General features: G+C 40.3%; 1 protein-coding gene across 2 annotated transcripts in view; it reads right to left on the bottom strand.

Moving 5' to 3' along the window:
• bckdhb (branched chain keto acid dehydrogenase E1 subunit beta) overlaps positions 1–15,415 on the bottom strand; it is a 410,026-nt gene that overhangs the window by 280,856 nt on the left and 113,755 nt on the right. For both annotated transcript variants that reach the window (XM_067984924.1, XM_067984923.1), the window contains one exon: positions 3,282–3,390. In XM_067984924.1, the coding sequence (XP_067841025.1) occupies positions 3,282–3,390 (109 nt within the window). The remainder of the gene's footprint in view (positions 1–3,281; positions 3,391–15,415) is intronic.

Consider the following 15,415-nt stretch of genomic DNA (forward strand, 5'->3'; position numbering starts at 1 on the left):
GATAAATTAACTTAAAGAGCAATAGGAAAAAAATGGAACTTTATGAAAGATTACTTAATATATGGGTAACTAAGCTTCACTGTCATGTTAATACTGTATTTCACCATTTGGTATTCCTAATGCATGCAACACTGCCACCACCAGTTAACAATATGAATAGCCCCTGGAACATAAAACTGACCACAGGCACGCTTTGCATGTGCAATAAAGTACTCAAATAGATTTCAACAAAAGTCCTATGTACTGATAGGATACTCTGACCCCAAAAACACTTCTTAGATATTATATAACCTTGGTATGCTCACCTACCTATAGCTCATTGCTGTGTATTTTGGCTAGTGTTGCCCTGCATTCTGCATATCTAGCATACTAGTCAAAGACTGCAGAGATGGAACGCCAAATGCTTCCAATTCCCTTTCACAGGCAGCTTTTCTGCATGATATTGTGAATAAAGCACAATTAATTTACTAGGAAATTGTTTGAGTGTTTTTCTATTCTACCACAATTATTTATTTTTGCCTTGCTGTGCAAGCCTGAAACTGGTCAACGATTAATAAAATTCCATTACCAAGCACAGCTTTTGGTCTTAATTTTGCACCAAGCATCTTTTGATGTCAAATGTACACAGATTAATTGATTGTTAAATTTTAACATTGCTTTATTTGTTTCTCTCCTTGTTAACATGCATCTTAGGGGAAAGGGAAGTACACAGGGAGTACTTTTTCTTCGAAGCAATATCCTATTCCATATGGAAAAATAACAGACTATTATTTTATTGAACATTTTGGTAGAATTCTACTGTGATAACCCATCTTTTTAACATTTTCTTTTAATTGGGTATATTAAGTGAATTCAGAAAAATATATATAGTATCAACTGTAAAATACAGTATTATACTAACTGCATTTTGCACTAAGTGATACCATCCTTTTGCTTACATAAATCAGATTGCAAATATTATTTTCCCAAGAACAAACTTTTCAAATGAATGTCTGAAACCAATTAGTTTCAGGTCAATCTGTAGTATTAGACCAATCAAAACGGTTCAACTACTTAAAACAAAAATGGAGGTTGTTAGTGTATTTTAACGCCATGTGGTTAGAACTGGCATGATTCCTGCAGATCTATAAAATTTATATTTATGAGTCAGAGGAACAGAATGTACCACTTTAGGAATGTAACTGCTGCAGCTAAGGAAAATACCCACTAGGTCACAACAGTAACCAACTTACCAGTAGCAGCTTTTATTGCACACAGTCAAAGTTGGAATAGACTTCCTCAGTAGTTTGGACACAGAACATCCAGAATTGCCCGCACATTTGCAGTTTTATTAGGATCATTCATTCGCATAAAAAACTAGCTCTTACATAAATGACCTTTCTCAATCTCCAGAAACTCATCAATTTTATCCTTTCTTGCAATGAACCATTTAAAGTGCAGAGCTGCTTCCAATGGAAACTGTTCCACAACATGGTGCAATGCTTGCATTTTAAATTCACCCATTTATTCTGTGGGGCTGAGTCGGAGACTTATGATAACATTGGAACCATGCATGCATCAGGTTTATGTCATGGAAAGATCACCTCCAAGTCCCCCTCCAAGTCACACACCATCCTGACTTGGACATACATTGCCATTCCTTCATTATTGCTGGAATTTCCTACCTAACACCATTGTGGGGGCAACATCACAAGAACTGCGGTGGTTCAAGGAGAAGACCTACCATCGCCTTCACAGCGCAACTAGGGATGGGCAATAAATGCCGCATCACTCACATCCTGAGGACAAATATTTTTGTTTATATATTTATACACACGTGCGCATACATTCACATGTACGTAAATCCATACACTCACGCATTTACCTGTCCTTTGTTCTACGTTCTTTGATACCCTTACCGAAACATCAATCAATCTTAGTCTTTAAAATGTCAACTGACCCAGTATCCATACATCTTTTGACGGAGAGAGTTCCAGATTTCCACTACCCTCTGCATAAAAAAATGTTTCCTGATTTCTCTCCAAAATGGCTGGATTACAAAGGGGAAGAAGTTATGCATCAATTGTATAGTGCCTTGGTCAGACCTATGTGGAGTACTGTGCTCGGTTTTGAGCACAGCACCTCAGGAAGGACATATTGGCCTTGGAGGGGGTGCAGCGCAATTTCACCAGAATGATACTGGGCTTAGAGGGTTAAATTATGAGGACAGGTTGCATAAACTTCGTTTGTATTCCCTGGAGTATAGAAGATTGAGGGGTGATTTGATCGAGGTATTTAAAATGTTAAACGGATTCAATAGGGTAGATACAGATAAATTATTTCCTCTGGTGGGGGAATCAAGAACAAGGGGACAAAATCTTAAAATTAGAGCCAGACCATTTAGGAGAGAAGTCAGGAAGCACTTTTTTACACAATGGGTAATAGAAATCTGGAATTCTCCCCCCCAAAATTCTGTGGATGTGGGGATAATTGGAGCTTTCAAGACTGAGATCGATAGATTTTTGTTAGGTAAGGATATCAAGTGATAATGAAGCTAAGGCAGGTAAATGGAGTTGAGGTACAGATCAGCCATGATCTAATTCAAACGTGGAGCAGGCTCTGGGGGCTGAATGGCCTACTCGTGTCCGTATGTTCCTATCATAGCACCCCCCCGGCCACCTCAAAAAACCCAGATTTAACCCCTGTAGCCCACAAGATTGAATCCAATTGCTGTATCTCAACTTGCCTACCTGAAATCAGCTAGCTCAGCAAAGATTTTCATGATCTGTATAGTTTAGTACCACAATGCAGTGAATTTATCTTGTAAGCAATCTTGGGCTACAATTTCATACTTCTATTTTCATTGTTCCTGAAATCAGAAATCTGAGAATTTTGAATTCAAGGCTTTGTGCTACATGATTGCTTCGATTACATTCTTCCTCATACAAGGCTTTTCTCAGTGTTAGCTGCTTACACATCATTGAACGATTGCTTCAAAACTTACTCAAAGTGGAAAAAAGTACCAAAGATGATTTCCTTAATAAAATAATTCCAAGCTTTGAAAAGTGCAGCACAATAATACCGTGCTTAGTTGGACCAAAAGCAGAAAGCCAACATAAACACTGAATACATACATAAACATCTGGTTTTGACCTCTGCCAAATACATTTGTATTTTCCAATGAAATAGAACACTATGAATTTCTTAGCTTATGTTGCTGCATAAGTTCCAACAAAACCAGTAACGGTAGTCTGTGGTAATCTTGTACCAGAGCTTAGAAAACAATACACCTGGAAACTTACCAGCAGCTCTGTAGAGAATTTTAGGCTCAAAGAAGATACAAGGATTTTTGTCCTCTATGCACGATAGCAATAATCCCTTGGCTTGGATAGGGCTCCTGGGAATAACCACCTGTAACACACAAATTATTTTGAAGAACTTTCCCCACATTAGTATTATGTAATCAACCTGTCTACCAGTCACATTCCAGACATGTCTCCAACAGTTATTTTCTACCGAAGACTTCTAAATGTTTTTTCACAATACATTAGAATACCTATTGCTCAGTAAAAGCAGCTACACACTGCTTTAGACTACTGGTTAATTAGTCACCATTCCACAGGATTGTCAGGCATTAATAAATCACAGGTTGAGAAAAAGTTAATATGAGAATACCATGAATACTAATAAATTGTTTTTTTTTTAAAAAGTCATGATTTCTAGTTAGCTCAGATTAATACATTACATAGTTATATGGCATTACGTTCCTAATCTGGGAAGAGCAGCTTTGTTTGCCACAAGGACTAAGTATGTGATTTGTACAAGATTTACTCTTTCAAAGAATGCAGAGATCACATGATTTTCACTGTCAGCAGTCAATATAGAAACAGCAGTACGGTATTGGAGCCAGAATTAAGGGAACCAACCCACGTGAAAATAAAAAATGTTTCTATCAACTCGTCATCAATTAAGTGATTTGAATTCTGATAGTTACAAGAAACTGCAATTGATAGAATTAAATCTTAAGTGCTATCAGTTTTAGCTTTTAAACAAAGATATTTTTTCCACACAACTTTCTTCCCCAAAGGTGCTGACTCATGCTCACTGTACAGTGTTACAGGCACCAACAGCCCTCCCAAAGCCTCACCAAAATGATCATTCTTTACATGTAAGCCCAGACAACGTTGGTCAATTATGTAATTGTATGGTGGAGATGGATCCTGCTCAGCTGAGTCTATTAGGTGAGTCCTCAGTGAACATCTACATGAATGTACTTTTCAGCAAGGGTTAGTGGCTCAATCGGAACAGCAGCCAGAGTTATTTTTTTCTTCTCCCTAGCTCAGGGTACTGAACAAACTGGATCAACCTTACCATCACCACCCTGAGTGAGATCAACTAACTGTGCAGAGATCAAGGATTAAATCTGAGGCCTTCTCAATTCACTTGCTCAAGTCCACACGAGAAAGTGCACTTACAGGCTGACCGGTGTGGGGGGATGTATTTTAATGGTACAAAACAATGACATACTGAACAGTTTCCAGCCTGCTGTAGACGCAGGAAAGCAACTATGCCACTGACAGTCATTTTGGATTTCCTTCCATCGGCTTCAGTTCCTCCTTTGGTACATTTAAAAAAAAGCTGATGATCCACAGAAGAAATTCAAATTTGCTGTAGTCATGAGAAGTTCACTGGTGCTCTAACATTCTGTATCATGGTTCTACGTTGTCGAAAAAAGTCCTCAATAAAAAGTGAACCGCCTTGGGAGATCCACATCCAATTAATAGCATTTGTCTCAAAAATAGCATTAACAGAAGCTTTGGGAACAGGTTGTACGCCTGGCCTCCTAACCGGGAAATTAATGCAGATTTAAAAGTGGAAAAACAAAATGTTAAAAAGGTTTTTAAAATCAGAAAGTTGTTTTGTCAGAACAAAATGCAAGTCTCACTAATAGCCAACTGGAATTTCATCCAATAAGCCTAATTAGAAAAGGAAGTGAAATTAGGAAGACATGGAAAAAAGATGATGATGAGTAACAAAATAGTATCAAAGTTATTACAGTCAGAATGAAACATTCCAAATATTTCCAGAATTGATTGCCATTGTCTATCTTGGTTTAAGTCAACTTTTTCCAACTCTGAAGGAGCAAAGTTTTAATTGCAGAAGGATTTTATAATAATGTGACTACAAACAGCAAAATCGCAAGTGACATTTACGTGAAGTTTGACAGTAATTATCAAAGGAATATAGGAACAGGAGGAGGCCATTCAGCCCCTCGTGCCTGCTCCACCATTTGATAAGATCATGGCTGATCTGTGATCTAGCTCCATGTACCTGCCTTTGGCCCATATCCCTTAATACCTTTGGTTGCCAAAAAGCTATCTATCTCACATTTAAATTTAGCAATTGAGCAAGTATCAATTGCCGTTTGCGGAAGAGAGTTCCAAACTTCTACCACCCATTGTGTGTAGAAATGTTATCTAATCTCGCTGCTGAAAGGTCTGGCTCTAATTTTTAGACTGTGCCCCCTACTCCTAAAATCCCCAACCAGCGGAAATAGTTTCTCTCTATCCACCCTATCTGTTCCCCTTAATATCTTATAAACTTCGATCAGATCACCCCTTAACCTTCTAAACTCTAGAGAATACAACCCCAATTTGTGTAATCTCTCCTCATAACTTAACCCTTGAAGTCCGGGTATCATTCTAGTAAACCTATGCTGTACTCCCTCCAAGGCCAATATGTCCTTCCGAAGGTGCGGTGCCCAGAACTGCTCACAGTACTCCAGGTGCGGTCTAACCAGGGTTTTGTATAGTTGCAGCATAACTTCTGCCCCCTTGTACTCCAGTCCTCTAGATATAAAGGCCAGCATTCCATTAGCCTTATTGATTATTTTCTGCATCTGTCCATGACACTTCAATGATCTATGTACCTGAACCCCTAAGTCCCTTTGGGCATCCACTGTTTTTAACTTTTTACCATTTAGAAAGTACTCTGTTCTATCCTTTTTTGATCCAAAGTGGATGACCCCACATTTGTCTACATTGAATTCCATTTGCCACAGTTTTGCCCATTCACCTAATCTATCAATATCCCCTTGTAATTTTATGTTTTCATCTACACTGCTTACAATGCCAGCAATCTTTGTGTCATTGGCAAACTCAGATATGAGACTTTCTATGCCTTCATCTAAATCGTTAATAAATATTGTGAATAATTGAGTCACATCCTGCCAATGTGAGTACCTTCCCATTATCCCTACTCCCCGTCGCCTTTCGCTCAGCCAACTTCCGAACCAAGTCCATACTTTTCCCTCGATTCCATGGGCTTCTATCTTAGCTAACAGTCTCTTATGTGGGACCTTATCAAATGCCTTCTGGAAGTCCATATAAATAACATCCATTGACATTCCCCTGTCCACTACTTTAGTCACCTCTTCAAAAAATTCAATCAGGTTTGTCAGGCACGACCTACCTTTCACAAATCCTTGCTGGCTCTCTCTGATTAACTGAAAATTCTCGAGGTGTTCAATCACCCTATCCTTAATTATAGACTCCAGCATTTTCCCCACAACTGATGTTAGGCTAACTGGTCTATAATTCCCTGGTTTCCCTCTCTCTCCTTTCTTAAAAAGCATACTGACATGTGCAATTTTCCAATAACAGTTCCTGAATCTAGAGAACTTTGAAAGAATATAGTTAGGGCATCTGTAATGTGCTCACCTACTTCCTTTAAAACCCTGGGATGGAAACCATCTGGTCCTGGGGATTTGTCACTCTTTAGTGCTATTATTTTCTTCATTACTGTTGCTTTACTTATATTAATTTTATCGAGTCCCTGTCCCCGATTCAATATTAGTTTTCTTGGGATTTCCGACATGCTATCCTCTTTTTCTACTGTAAATACTGACGCAAAGTAATCGTTCAACATGTCCACGATTTCCCCATTGTCAATGACAATATGCCCACTTTCAGTTTTTAAGGGGCCAACACTGCTCCTGACCACCCCCTTTTTCCTAATGTAACTATAAAAGTTCTTCGTATTGGTTTTGATATCCCTTGCAAATTTCTTTTCATACTCTCTTTTTGTAGCTCTTCCCTTGACATTCAATGGCATTACCATTGCCAGGATCCCCACCATCAACATCCAGGGGGTCAGCAGTGACCAGAAACTCAACTGGACCAACTGCATAAATGCCGTGGCTGCAAGAGAAAGTCAGAGGCTGAGTATCCTGCAGCGAGTGGCTCACCTCCTGACTCTCCACCACCAACAAGGTACAAATCAGGAGTATGATGGAATACTTCCCACTTACCTGGATGGGTGCAGCTGCATCACTCAATAAGCTTGACCAGCACTTCATCTCCTGTGTTCCTCCAATTCTGTCTTCTTGTACATCCCCGACTTTCTTCGCCCCTATCATTGGCAGCTATGCCCCAGCTGCCTGGCTTAGCTCTGGAATTTCATCCCTAAACCTCTCTGCCTCTCCACCTCTCCACCTCTCTCTCCTCCTCACGACACACCTTAAAATCTACCTCTTTAACCAAGCTTTTGATCACCTGTCCTAATGTCTCCTTCTTTGCCTCGGTGTCAGTTTTTTTCTGATTATTCTCCTGTGAAGCGCCTGGGAACATTTTCCCAAGTTAAAAGCGCCATGTAAATGCAAGTTGTTGTTGTTGCTTAAACATCCACCTCCTCCCTCACCATCGTACCGTGGCTGCAGTGTATACTATTTACAGGATGCCCTGCAACAATTTGTCATGACTTCTTCGGCAGCAGCTACCAAACTCGCGACCTCCACCACCTGGAAGGATAATGGCAGCAGGAGCATGGGAACACCATCACCTCCAAGTTCCCCTCCAAATCATACATCACTCTGATGGACATATATTGCCATTTTTTCATCTTCAAGAGTCAATATCCTGGAATTCCCTACTAATACCACCATGGGAGCACCATCACAAGGACTGCAGTGGTTTAAGGAGAAGATTCACCACCTCAGGACAACTAAAATGGACAATAAATGCTGTCTGCCAGTGTCACTTACATCCCGAGAACAATTAGAAAAATGGCATAGATATAATGGATTAAGTTATGTTGTAATGTAATTCAGAACCTCTCTGGCCACAGGAGATGTGCCAGAGGACTGGAGAACCGCTAATGTAGTACCATTATTCAAGAAGGGGAGTAGGGAAAAACCGGGGAACTACAGGCCAGTGAGCCTAACATCAGTGGTAGGAAAATTATTGGAAAAAATTCTGAAGGACAAAATTAGTCTCCACTTGGAGAAGCAAGGATTAATCAGGGATAGTCAACATGGCTTTGTCAAGGGAAGATCATGTCTGACTAATTTGATCGAATTTTTTGAGGGGGTGACTAGGCGTGTGGATGAGGGTAACGCAGTGGATGTGGTGTACATGGATTTCAGTAAGGCCTTCGATAAAGTCCCCCACAGGAGACTGGTCAAGAAGGTACGAGCCCATGGAATCCAGGGTGCCTTGGCACTTTGGATACAAAACTGGCTTAGTGGCAGAAGGCAGAGGGTGATGGTCGAAGGTTGTTTTTGTGACTGGAAGCCTGTGGCCAGTGGGGTACCACAGGGATCTGTGCTGGGGCCCTTGCTGAATACCAGGACTAATAGGGTTAAATTATGAGGAAAGGTTGCATAGACTAGGCTTGTATTTCCTTGAGTAGAAAAGATTAAGGGGTGATCTAATTGAGGTGTTTAAGACTATTAAAGGGTTTGATAGGGTAGACAGAGAGAAACTATATCTCCTAGCGGGGGAATCCAGAACAAGTGGGCATAACTTTAAAATTAAAGTTAAGCCTTTCAGGGGTGATGTCAGGAAGCACTTCTTCACACGAAGGGTAGTGGAAATCTGGAAGTCTCTCGCCCATTAAGCTGTTAAAGCTAGGTCAATTGAAAATCTTAAAACAGAGATTGATAGATTTTTCTTAGGTGATAGTATAAGGGATACTGCAGCAGGGTGGGTAAATTAAGTTAAGATACAGATCAGCCATGATCTAACACAATGGCAGAATAGGGGCAAAATAAAACTAAAAGAAAAAACAGGCAGTGGAGGCTTTATCTGTAGAATTAAGAAATAGAAAGGGATTTTAGACTGTAGTGGGAGTTGTGTATAGGCCCCCTGGTAGCAGCTGTGAAGTGGCAGAATATACAAGTTCAGAGATTAAATAAGCATGTAGCAACGGCAGAGTGGTTTTAATGGGGGAGTTTAACTTTCATATAGATTGGGCTAAGCAGACGAGCTTATGACAGAAAGGTAGTGAATTTCTTGAGTGTATTCAGGACAGCTTACTGCAACAATATGTCCCTGAACCAACAAGTGAGCAGACCATATTAGGTTTAATAATGAGTAATGAGCCAGACTTAGTTAACAGCCTAACAGTGCATGAACATTTATCCAATAGCGATCATAATATGACCGAGTTCAACGATGTGTTTGAAAGGGAGAAACCCATAACAGCTACTAAGCTTCTAAATTTAGGTATGGCCGACTTCAACGGGATGAGATAGAGACTGTTCACAATAAACTGGCCGAATCTGTTAATGGGTAAAACGACAGAAGATCAGTGGGAGGTGTTCAGAGAAGACTATAACGTGATGCAGAACCAGTTTATACCCCAAAGGGGCAAGAGGTCTACTTGCTAAAAAAAAACAGCCATGGACAACATAAAACTAAAAGAAAAAAGCATACAAAAATGTAAAAATAATTATTTTGCATCGGTATTTACAGTAGAGGTAGAGCATACCGAACAACCCAAGGAAACTAATTTTGAATCAGGGATGGGGATTCACCATAATTAGAATCATAGAAAATTTACGGCACAGATGGAGGCCATTCTGCCCATCATGTCCGCGCCGGCTGAGAAACGAGCCACCCAGCCTAATCCCACTTTCCCGCATTTGGTCCGTAGCCCTGCAGGTCTTGGTTCTTCAGGTGCATACAGGTATTTTTTAAATGAGTTGAGGGTTTCTGCCTCTACCACCCTCTCAGGCAGTGAGTTCCATACCCCCACCACCCGCTGGGTGAAAATAATTTTCCTAATTTCTGCTCTAATCTTTCTACCAATCACTTTAAATCCCCCTGGTTATTGACCCCTCCACTAAGGGAAAAAGGTCCTTCCTACTCACTCTATCTAGGCCCCTCATCATTTTGTACACCTCAATCAAATCACCCCTCAGCCTCCTCTGTTCCAAGGAAAACAAACCCAGCCTATCCAATCTGTCGTCATAGCTAAAATTCTCCATTCCTGGCAACATCCTCATAAATCTCCACTGCACCCTCTCTAGTGCAATTACATCCTTCCTGTAATGTGGTGACCAGAACTGTACACAGTACTCAAGCTGTGGCCTAGTGTTTTATACAGTTCCAGCATAACATCCCTGCTTTTATATTCTATGCCTCGGCTAATAAAGGAAAGCATTCCATATGCCTTCTTAACCACCTTATCTACCTGTCCTGCTACCTTCAGGGATCTGTGGACATGCACTCCAAGGTCCCTCACTTCCTCTACACCTCTCAGTATCCTCCCATTTATTGTGTATTCCCTTGCCTTGTTTGCTCTCCCCAAATGCATTATCTCACACTTCTCCAGATTGAACTCCATTTGCCATTTTTTCACCCATCTGACCAGTCCACTGATATCTTCCTGCAGTCTACAGCTTTCCTCCTCACTATCAACCACACGGCCTATCTTTGTGACATCCGCAAATTTCTGAATCATGCCCCCTACCTTTAAGTCCAAATCGTTAATGAATACCACAAAAAGCAAAGGACCTAGTACCGAGCCCTGCGGCACCTCACTGGAAACAGCCTTCCGGTCGCAAAAACACCCGTCGACCATTACCCTTTGCTTCCTGCCACTCAGCCAATTTTGGATCCAATTTGCGACATTCCCTTGGATCCCATGGGCCTTTACTTTTTTGACCAATGTGGGACCTTGTCAAAAGCCTTGCTAAAATCCATGTAGATTACATCAATTACGCTACCCTCATCGATCCTCCTTGTCACCTCCTCGAAAAGTTCAATCAAGTTAGTCAGACACAACCTCCCCTTAACAAATCCGTGCTGACTGTCCTTGATTAGTCTGTGCCTTTCTAAGTGACAGTTTATCCTGTCCCTCAGGATTGATTCCAATGATTTGCCCATCACCGAGGTTAGGCTGACTGGCCTGTAATTACTCCGTCTATCCTTCGCTCCCTCTTTAAACAACGGTACAACGTTAGCAGTCCTCCAATCCTCCGACATAATTAACGTAAGCAAATTAACAGTAATAAAGAAAATAATGGCACTTAAGAGTGATCAATCCCCAGGACCAGATGGCTTCCATCCCAGGGTTTTAAAGGAAGTAGGTGAGAACATTGCAGATGCCCTAACTATGATCTTCAAACGTTCTCTCGATTCAGGATCCATTCCTTAAGATTGGAAAATTACACATATCACTCGGCTATTTAAGAAAGGTGAGAGGGGGAAACCAGGGAATTATAGACCAGTTAACCTAACATCTGTTGTCGGGAAATTACTAGCGTCTATAATTAAGGGTAGAGTGACTGAACACCTTGAAAAATTTCAGCTGATCACAGAAAGCCAGTATGGATTAGTAAAGGGTAGGTCATGCCTGACAAACCTGATTGAATTTTTTGAAGGTGACTAAAGTAGTGGACAGGGGAATGTCTATGGATGTTGTTTATATGGACTTCCAGAAGGCATTCGATAAAGTCCCTCATAAGAGACTGTTAGCTAAAGTTGAAGCTCATGGAATTGAAGGCACAAATTATTGACCTGGTTAGGAGTCAGAGAGTAAGGATAATGGGCAGGTACTCAAATTGGCAGGATGAGACTAGTGGTGTCCCACAGGGATCTGTGTTGGGGCCTCAACTATTTACAGTATTTATTAAAGACTTAGATTACGGGATAGAGAGCCGAGAATACAAGGGGGTAGAAGTTATGCTACAGCTATACAAAACCCTTCGTTAGACCACACTTGGAGTACTGTGTTCATTTCTTGGCACCGTGCCTTAGGAAAAATATATTGGCCTTGGAGGGAGTGCAGCGTAGATTTACTAGAATGATACCTGGACTGCATAGAATTAAATTACGAGGAGAGATTACGCAAACTAGGGTTGTATTCCCTAGAATTTAGAAGATTGAGGTGATTTCATCGAAGTTTTCAAGATATTAAGGGGAACTGATAGGGAGAAACTATTTCCGCTGATTGGGGAGTCTAGGACTAGGGGAGATAGCTTAAAAATTAGAGCCAGGACTTTCAGGAGTGAAGTTAGAAAACACTTCTACACGCAAAGAGTGGTAGAAGTTTGGAACTCTCTTCGGCATACGACAGTTGATGCTAGCTCAATTGTTCATTTTAAATCTGAGATTGATAGATTTTTGTTAACCAAAGGTAATAAGACATATGGATCTATGGCAGGTATATGGAGTTAGGTCACAGATCAGCCATGATCTCATTGAACGACAGAACAGGCTCAAGGGGCTAAATGGCCTACTCCTGTTCCTATGTTCCTAATAAGCTCGAGGGGCTGAATGGCCTACTCCTGTTCTTATGTTCCTATGAGCTGAAACTCCTGGCGTGGAGCTTGAACCCACAATCTTCCAACCCAGAGGAAAGAATTCTATCAACTGGCACACTATTGCTAAAACAATATCAATTGTTCCATTTACCGTCAACGCAAGCCACTCCGCATTGCTGTAATGTCTTTGACCTCAACTAAAACTATTTTGTTGCATCCTGTAATTACAGAAAATATTTTTTTGAAGTGTAAAAACAGCTGCCAGGAGACAAAAGAGCCCAATAGCACCCTCCTCATTAGATCATTATATCCACACTATTGTCCTGAATAGGAAAACCAGGAGTGTGGCTTGCATATATCTACCTTCATATCATTAATGCTGCTCTGACTTGACTGATTATCCAGGATTAAATAGCACTGGAAAAAAACACTAGCTAGTTTTCCTTCGCTCTAAAGATAACCAGATCAAGTTCAGCAATATGTTCCCTTCTGGGGACATCCAAATCTGGATGCTAGTTGAGATGTATCTGAATCTGAGTCTCTTTGTCATCACTCTAACATCGTAACTATCGATCTCATGTTGTGGGGGAGGGGGGGGTTGGAGGTTGACGGGTAAACCCCTTTTACTAAATGCGATAGCCTTTGAAATGTTCTGATCTCCCTGGGTCACACATTAACAAAATGGTGAACTATCCCAAAACCTCCAACAATACAACTTTGAACCAGTCACTAAGGGGTGTCCAAATACAGCCAGGTAATGAATCTCCCATCAAATTGTCATCCCCACAGCTGACCAGGAATTCTGCACAGCACACTGGTGCTTCAAATATAATGTACCACACTGTTGCTTACAGAATGATACCTACTTTCAGTATGGTCTTTCTCATTTTTCCACTGGAACCCAACTTTAAATTCAACATATGTTGGATATCGCCCGTTAAACATCAAAGTATTGCTGACGTTTTCCTTTAAAATTAAGCTTGCCCCTACGAGGGATCCCCAAATCTGATGCAACTACTCTGGTAGTATTTGTATGGGAACAGTCACTGTTATTCTTGGCAGCATTTTTTCCATTCATTTCTTCAAATGACATGCTTAAAGAAATACGATCTGGTGTTAGTACAAATGTGTAATTGTATGCAGAGTTTGGCATACGCCTACCTGACCATCTTTCTCTTCATTGTATAAATAGGACCTTACTCAGACTCACCTTCAGTTCAGCTCCAAGCTCCACCAAATCAGGAGTTTGAATGTTAATGGAAGAATGAGCTAGATTACACTGAGGCTAGACAATCTATCATTCTTATTCATTACCAAATTTGGTGCAAATTTTTGGTGGTGGGCTTCTGACCTATGGTTAAACAGAATGTAGATATAGTTTCTAAAAGTTTCAACAATGTTTGATGTGAGCAGTGGAAACTTTTTTTTAACTGTACAAACCATTGGCCAATGGTGATTTTAATGTTATCATTTATTAAATATAACATGGGAATTGCTCAACAGTGCACTCTAAGGAAACCACTGCTTTATACTAAGTAATGATTAGTGTTTTCTACTGTCACTTCTTCCAACATAATCTGACAGGAAACAGTAAAACCACATCTGTGACTGTACTAAATTGCTATTACAATTTATGGCAATACAGCAGTGTCTTTTTAAATGCTTTACCAGCCAGCTGGGATTCTACAGAAGGTTTCAATGCACCATGAAGTTCAATTGTTTTAAGTGTCTTTGAATGTTGCAATTCCCACTTATATTGTCAAGGGGTTGCTGTTTATGTAACCAAATCTGTATTATACACAAATTTATGTCCTAATATGCAAAGAGAGAAAGTTTATTATCTACCTGCAGTGGGTAAAATAGTTTATCATCTAGGACCCAATTAAGAAACAATTAAAAAAAACATTCATTGTCTCTCTCTCAAACTCCTTTCTCACTTTTTTTTTTAAGTAACAATGTGCAATCCCCTCACAGGCTTACATAGAATGTACAACACAGAAACAGGCCATTCGGCCCAACTGGTCTATGCCGGTGTTAATGCTCCAAACGACCCGCCTCCCATCCAACTTCATCTCACCCCATCAACATATCCTTCTATTCCTTTCTCCCTCATGTACTTATCTAGCTTCCCCTTAAATGCATTTATTCGCCTCAACCACTCCATGTGGTAACAAGTTCCACATTCTAACCACTCTTTGGGTAAAGAAGTTTCTTCTGAATTCCTTATTGGATTTATTAGTGACTATCTTATATTTACGACCTCTAGTTTTGGACTCCCCTACAAGTGCAAAAATCATCTTTACATCTACCATATCAAACCAACATAAACTCCAGTTCACTTTGAACAACACTACGTATACATGCATGTGGAGATGCCGGTGAAGGTAACACCTGTCTGTCTGCACACTGATTGCCTTGGCAACGGGCAGTTGAAAAAACTGTCTGTAATCACCAAGCATTGTTCTGTGAATTATAAATGCGATTTCATTTCGAGGATTTCATTTTCACATCGTTCACCTGACGAAGGAGGAAGCCTCCGAAAGCTTGTGAATTTAAAATAAAATTGCTGGACTATAACTTGGTGTTGTAAAATTGTTTACATATACATGCACACAGTGATCTGAAGATATTTGGATTAGGAATTGCTCGGTTAGTGAGAGCTTTTTTTTAATTAGTGCTATATTAATGCAATAACACACAGATAAATCCAAAATATCAATGAAAATGCAGTACAAGCATGTTTGCACATGAGCAAGCATATTCTGAAGGCAAAAACACAGCAAATGATGGCAATTACATCACTTCAGGCACATGATGTCACAATATCGTAGCACAACACATCTATTAGATTGTAGCCATCGCACTGCCACACCAACAAAAAAATCAATT

The sequence above is a fragment of the Heptranchias perlo genome, chromosome 5 (assembly GCF_035084215.1).
Source record: "Heptranchias perlo isolate sHepPer1 chromosome 5, sHepPer1.hap1, whole genome shotgun sequence".
In the NCBI taxonomy this organism is placed as follows: domain Eukaryota; kingdom Metazoa; phylum Chordata; class Chondrichthyes; order Hexanchiformes; family Hexanchidae; genus Heptranchias; species Heptranchias perlo.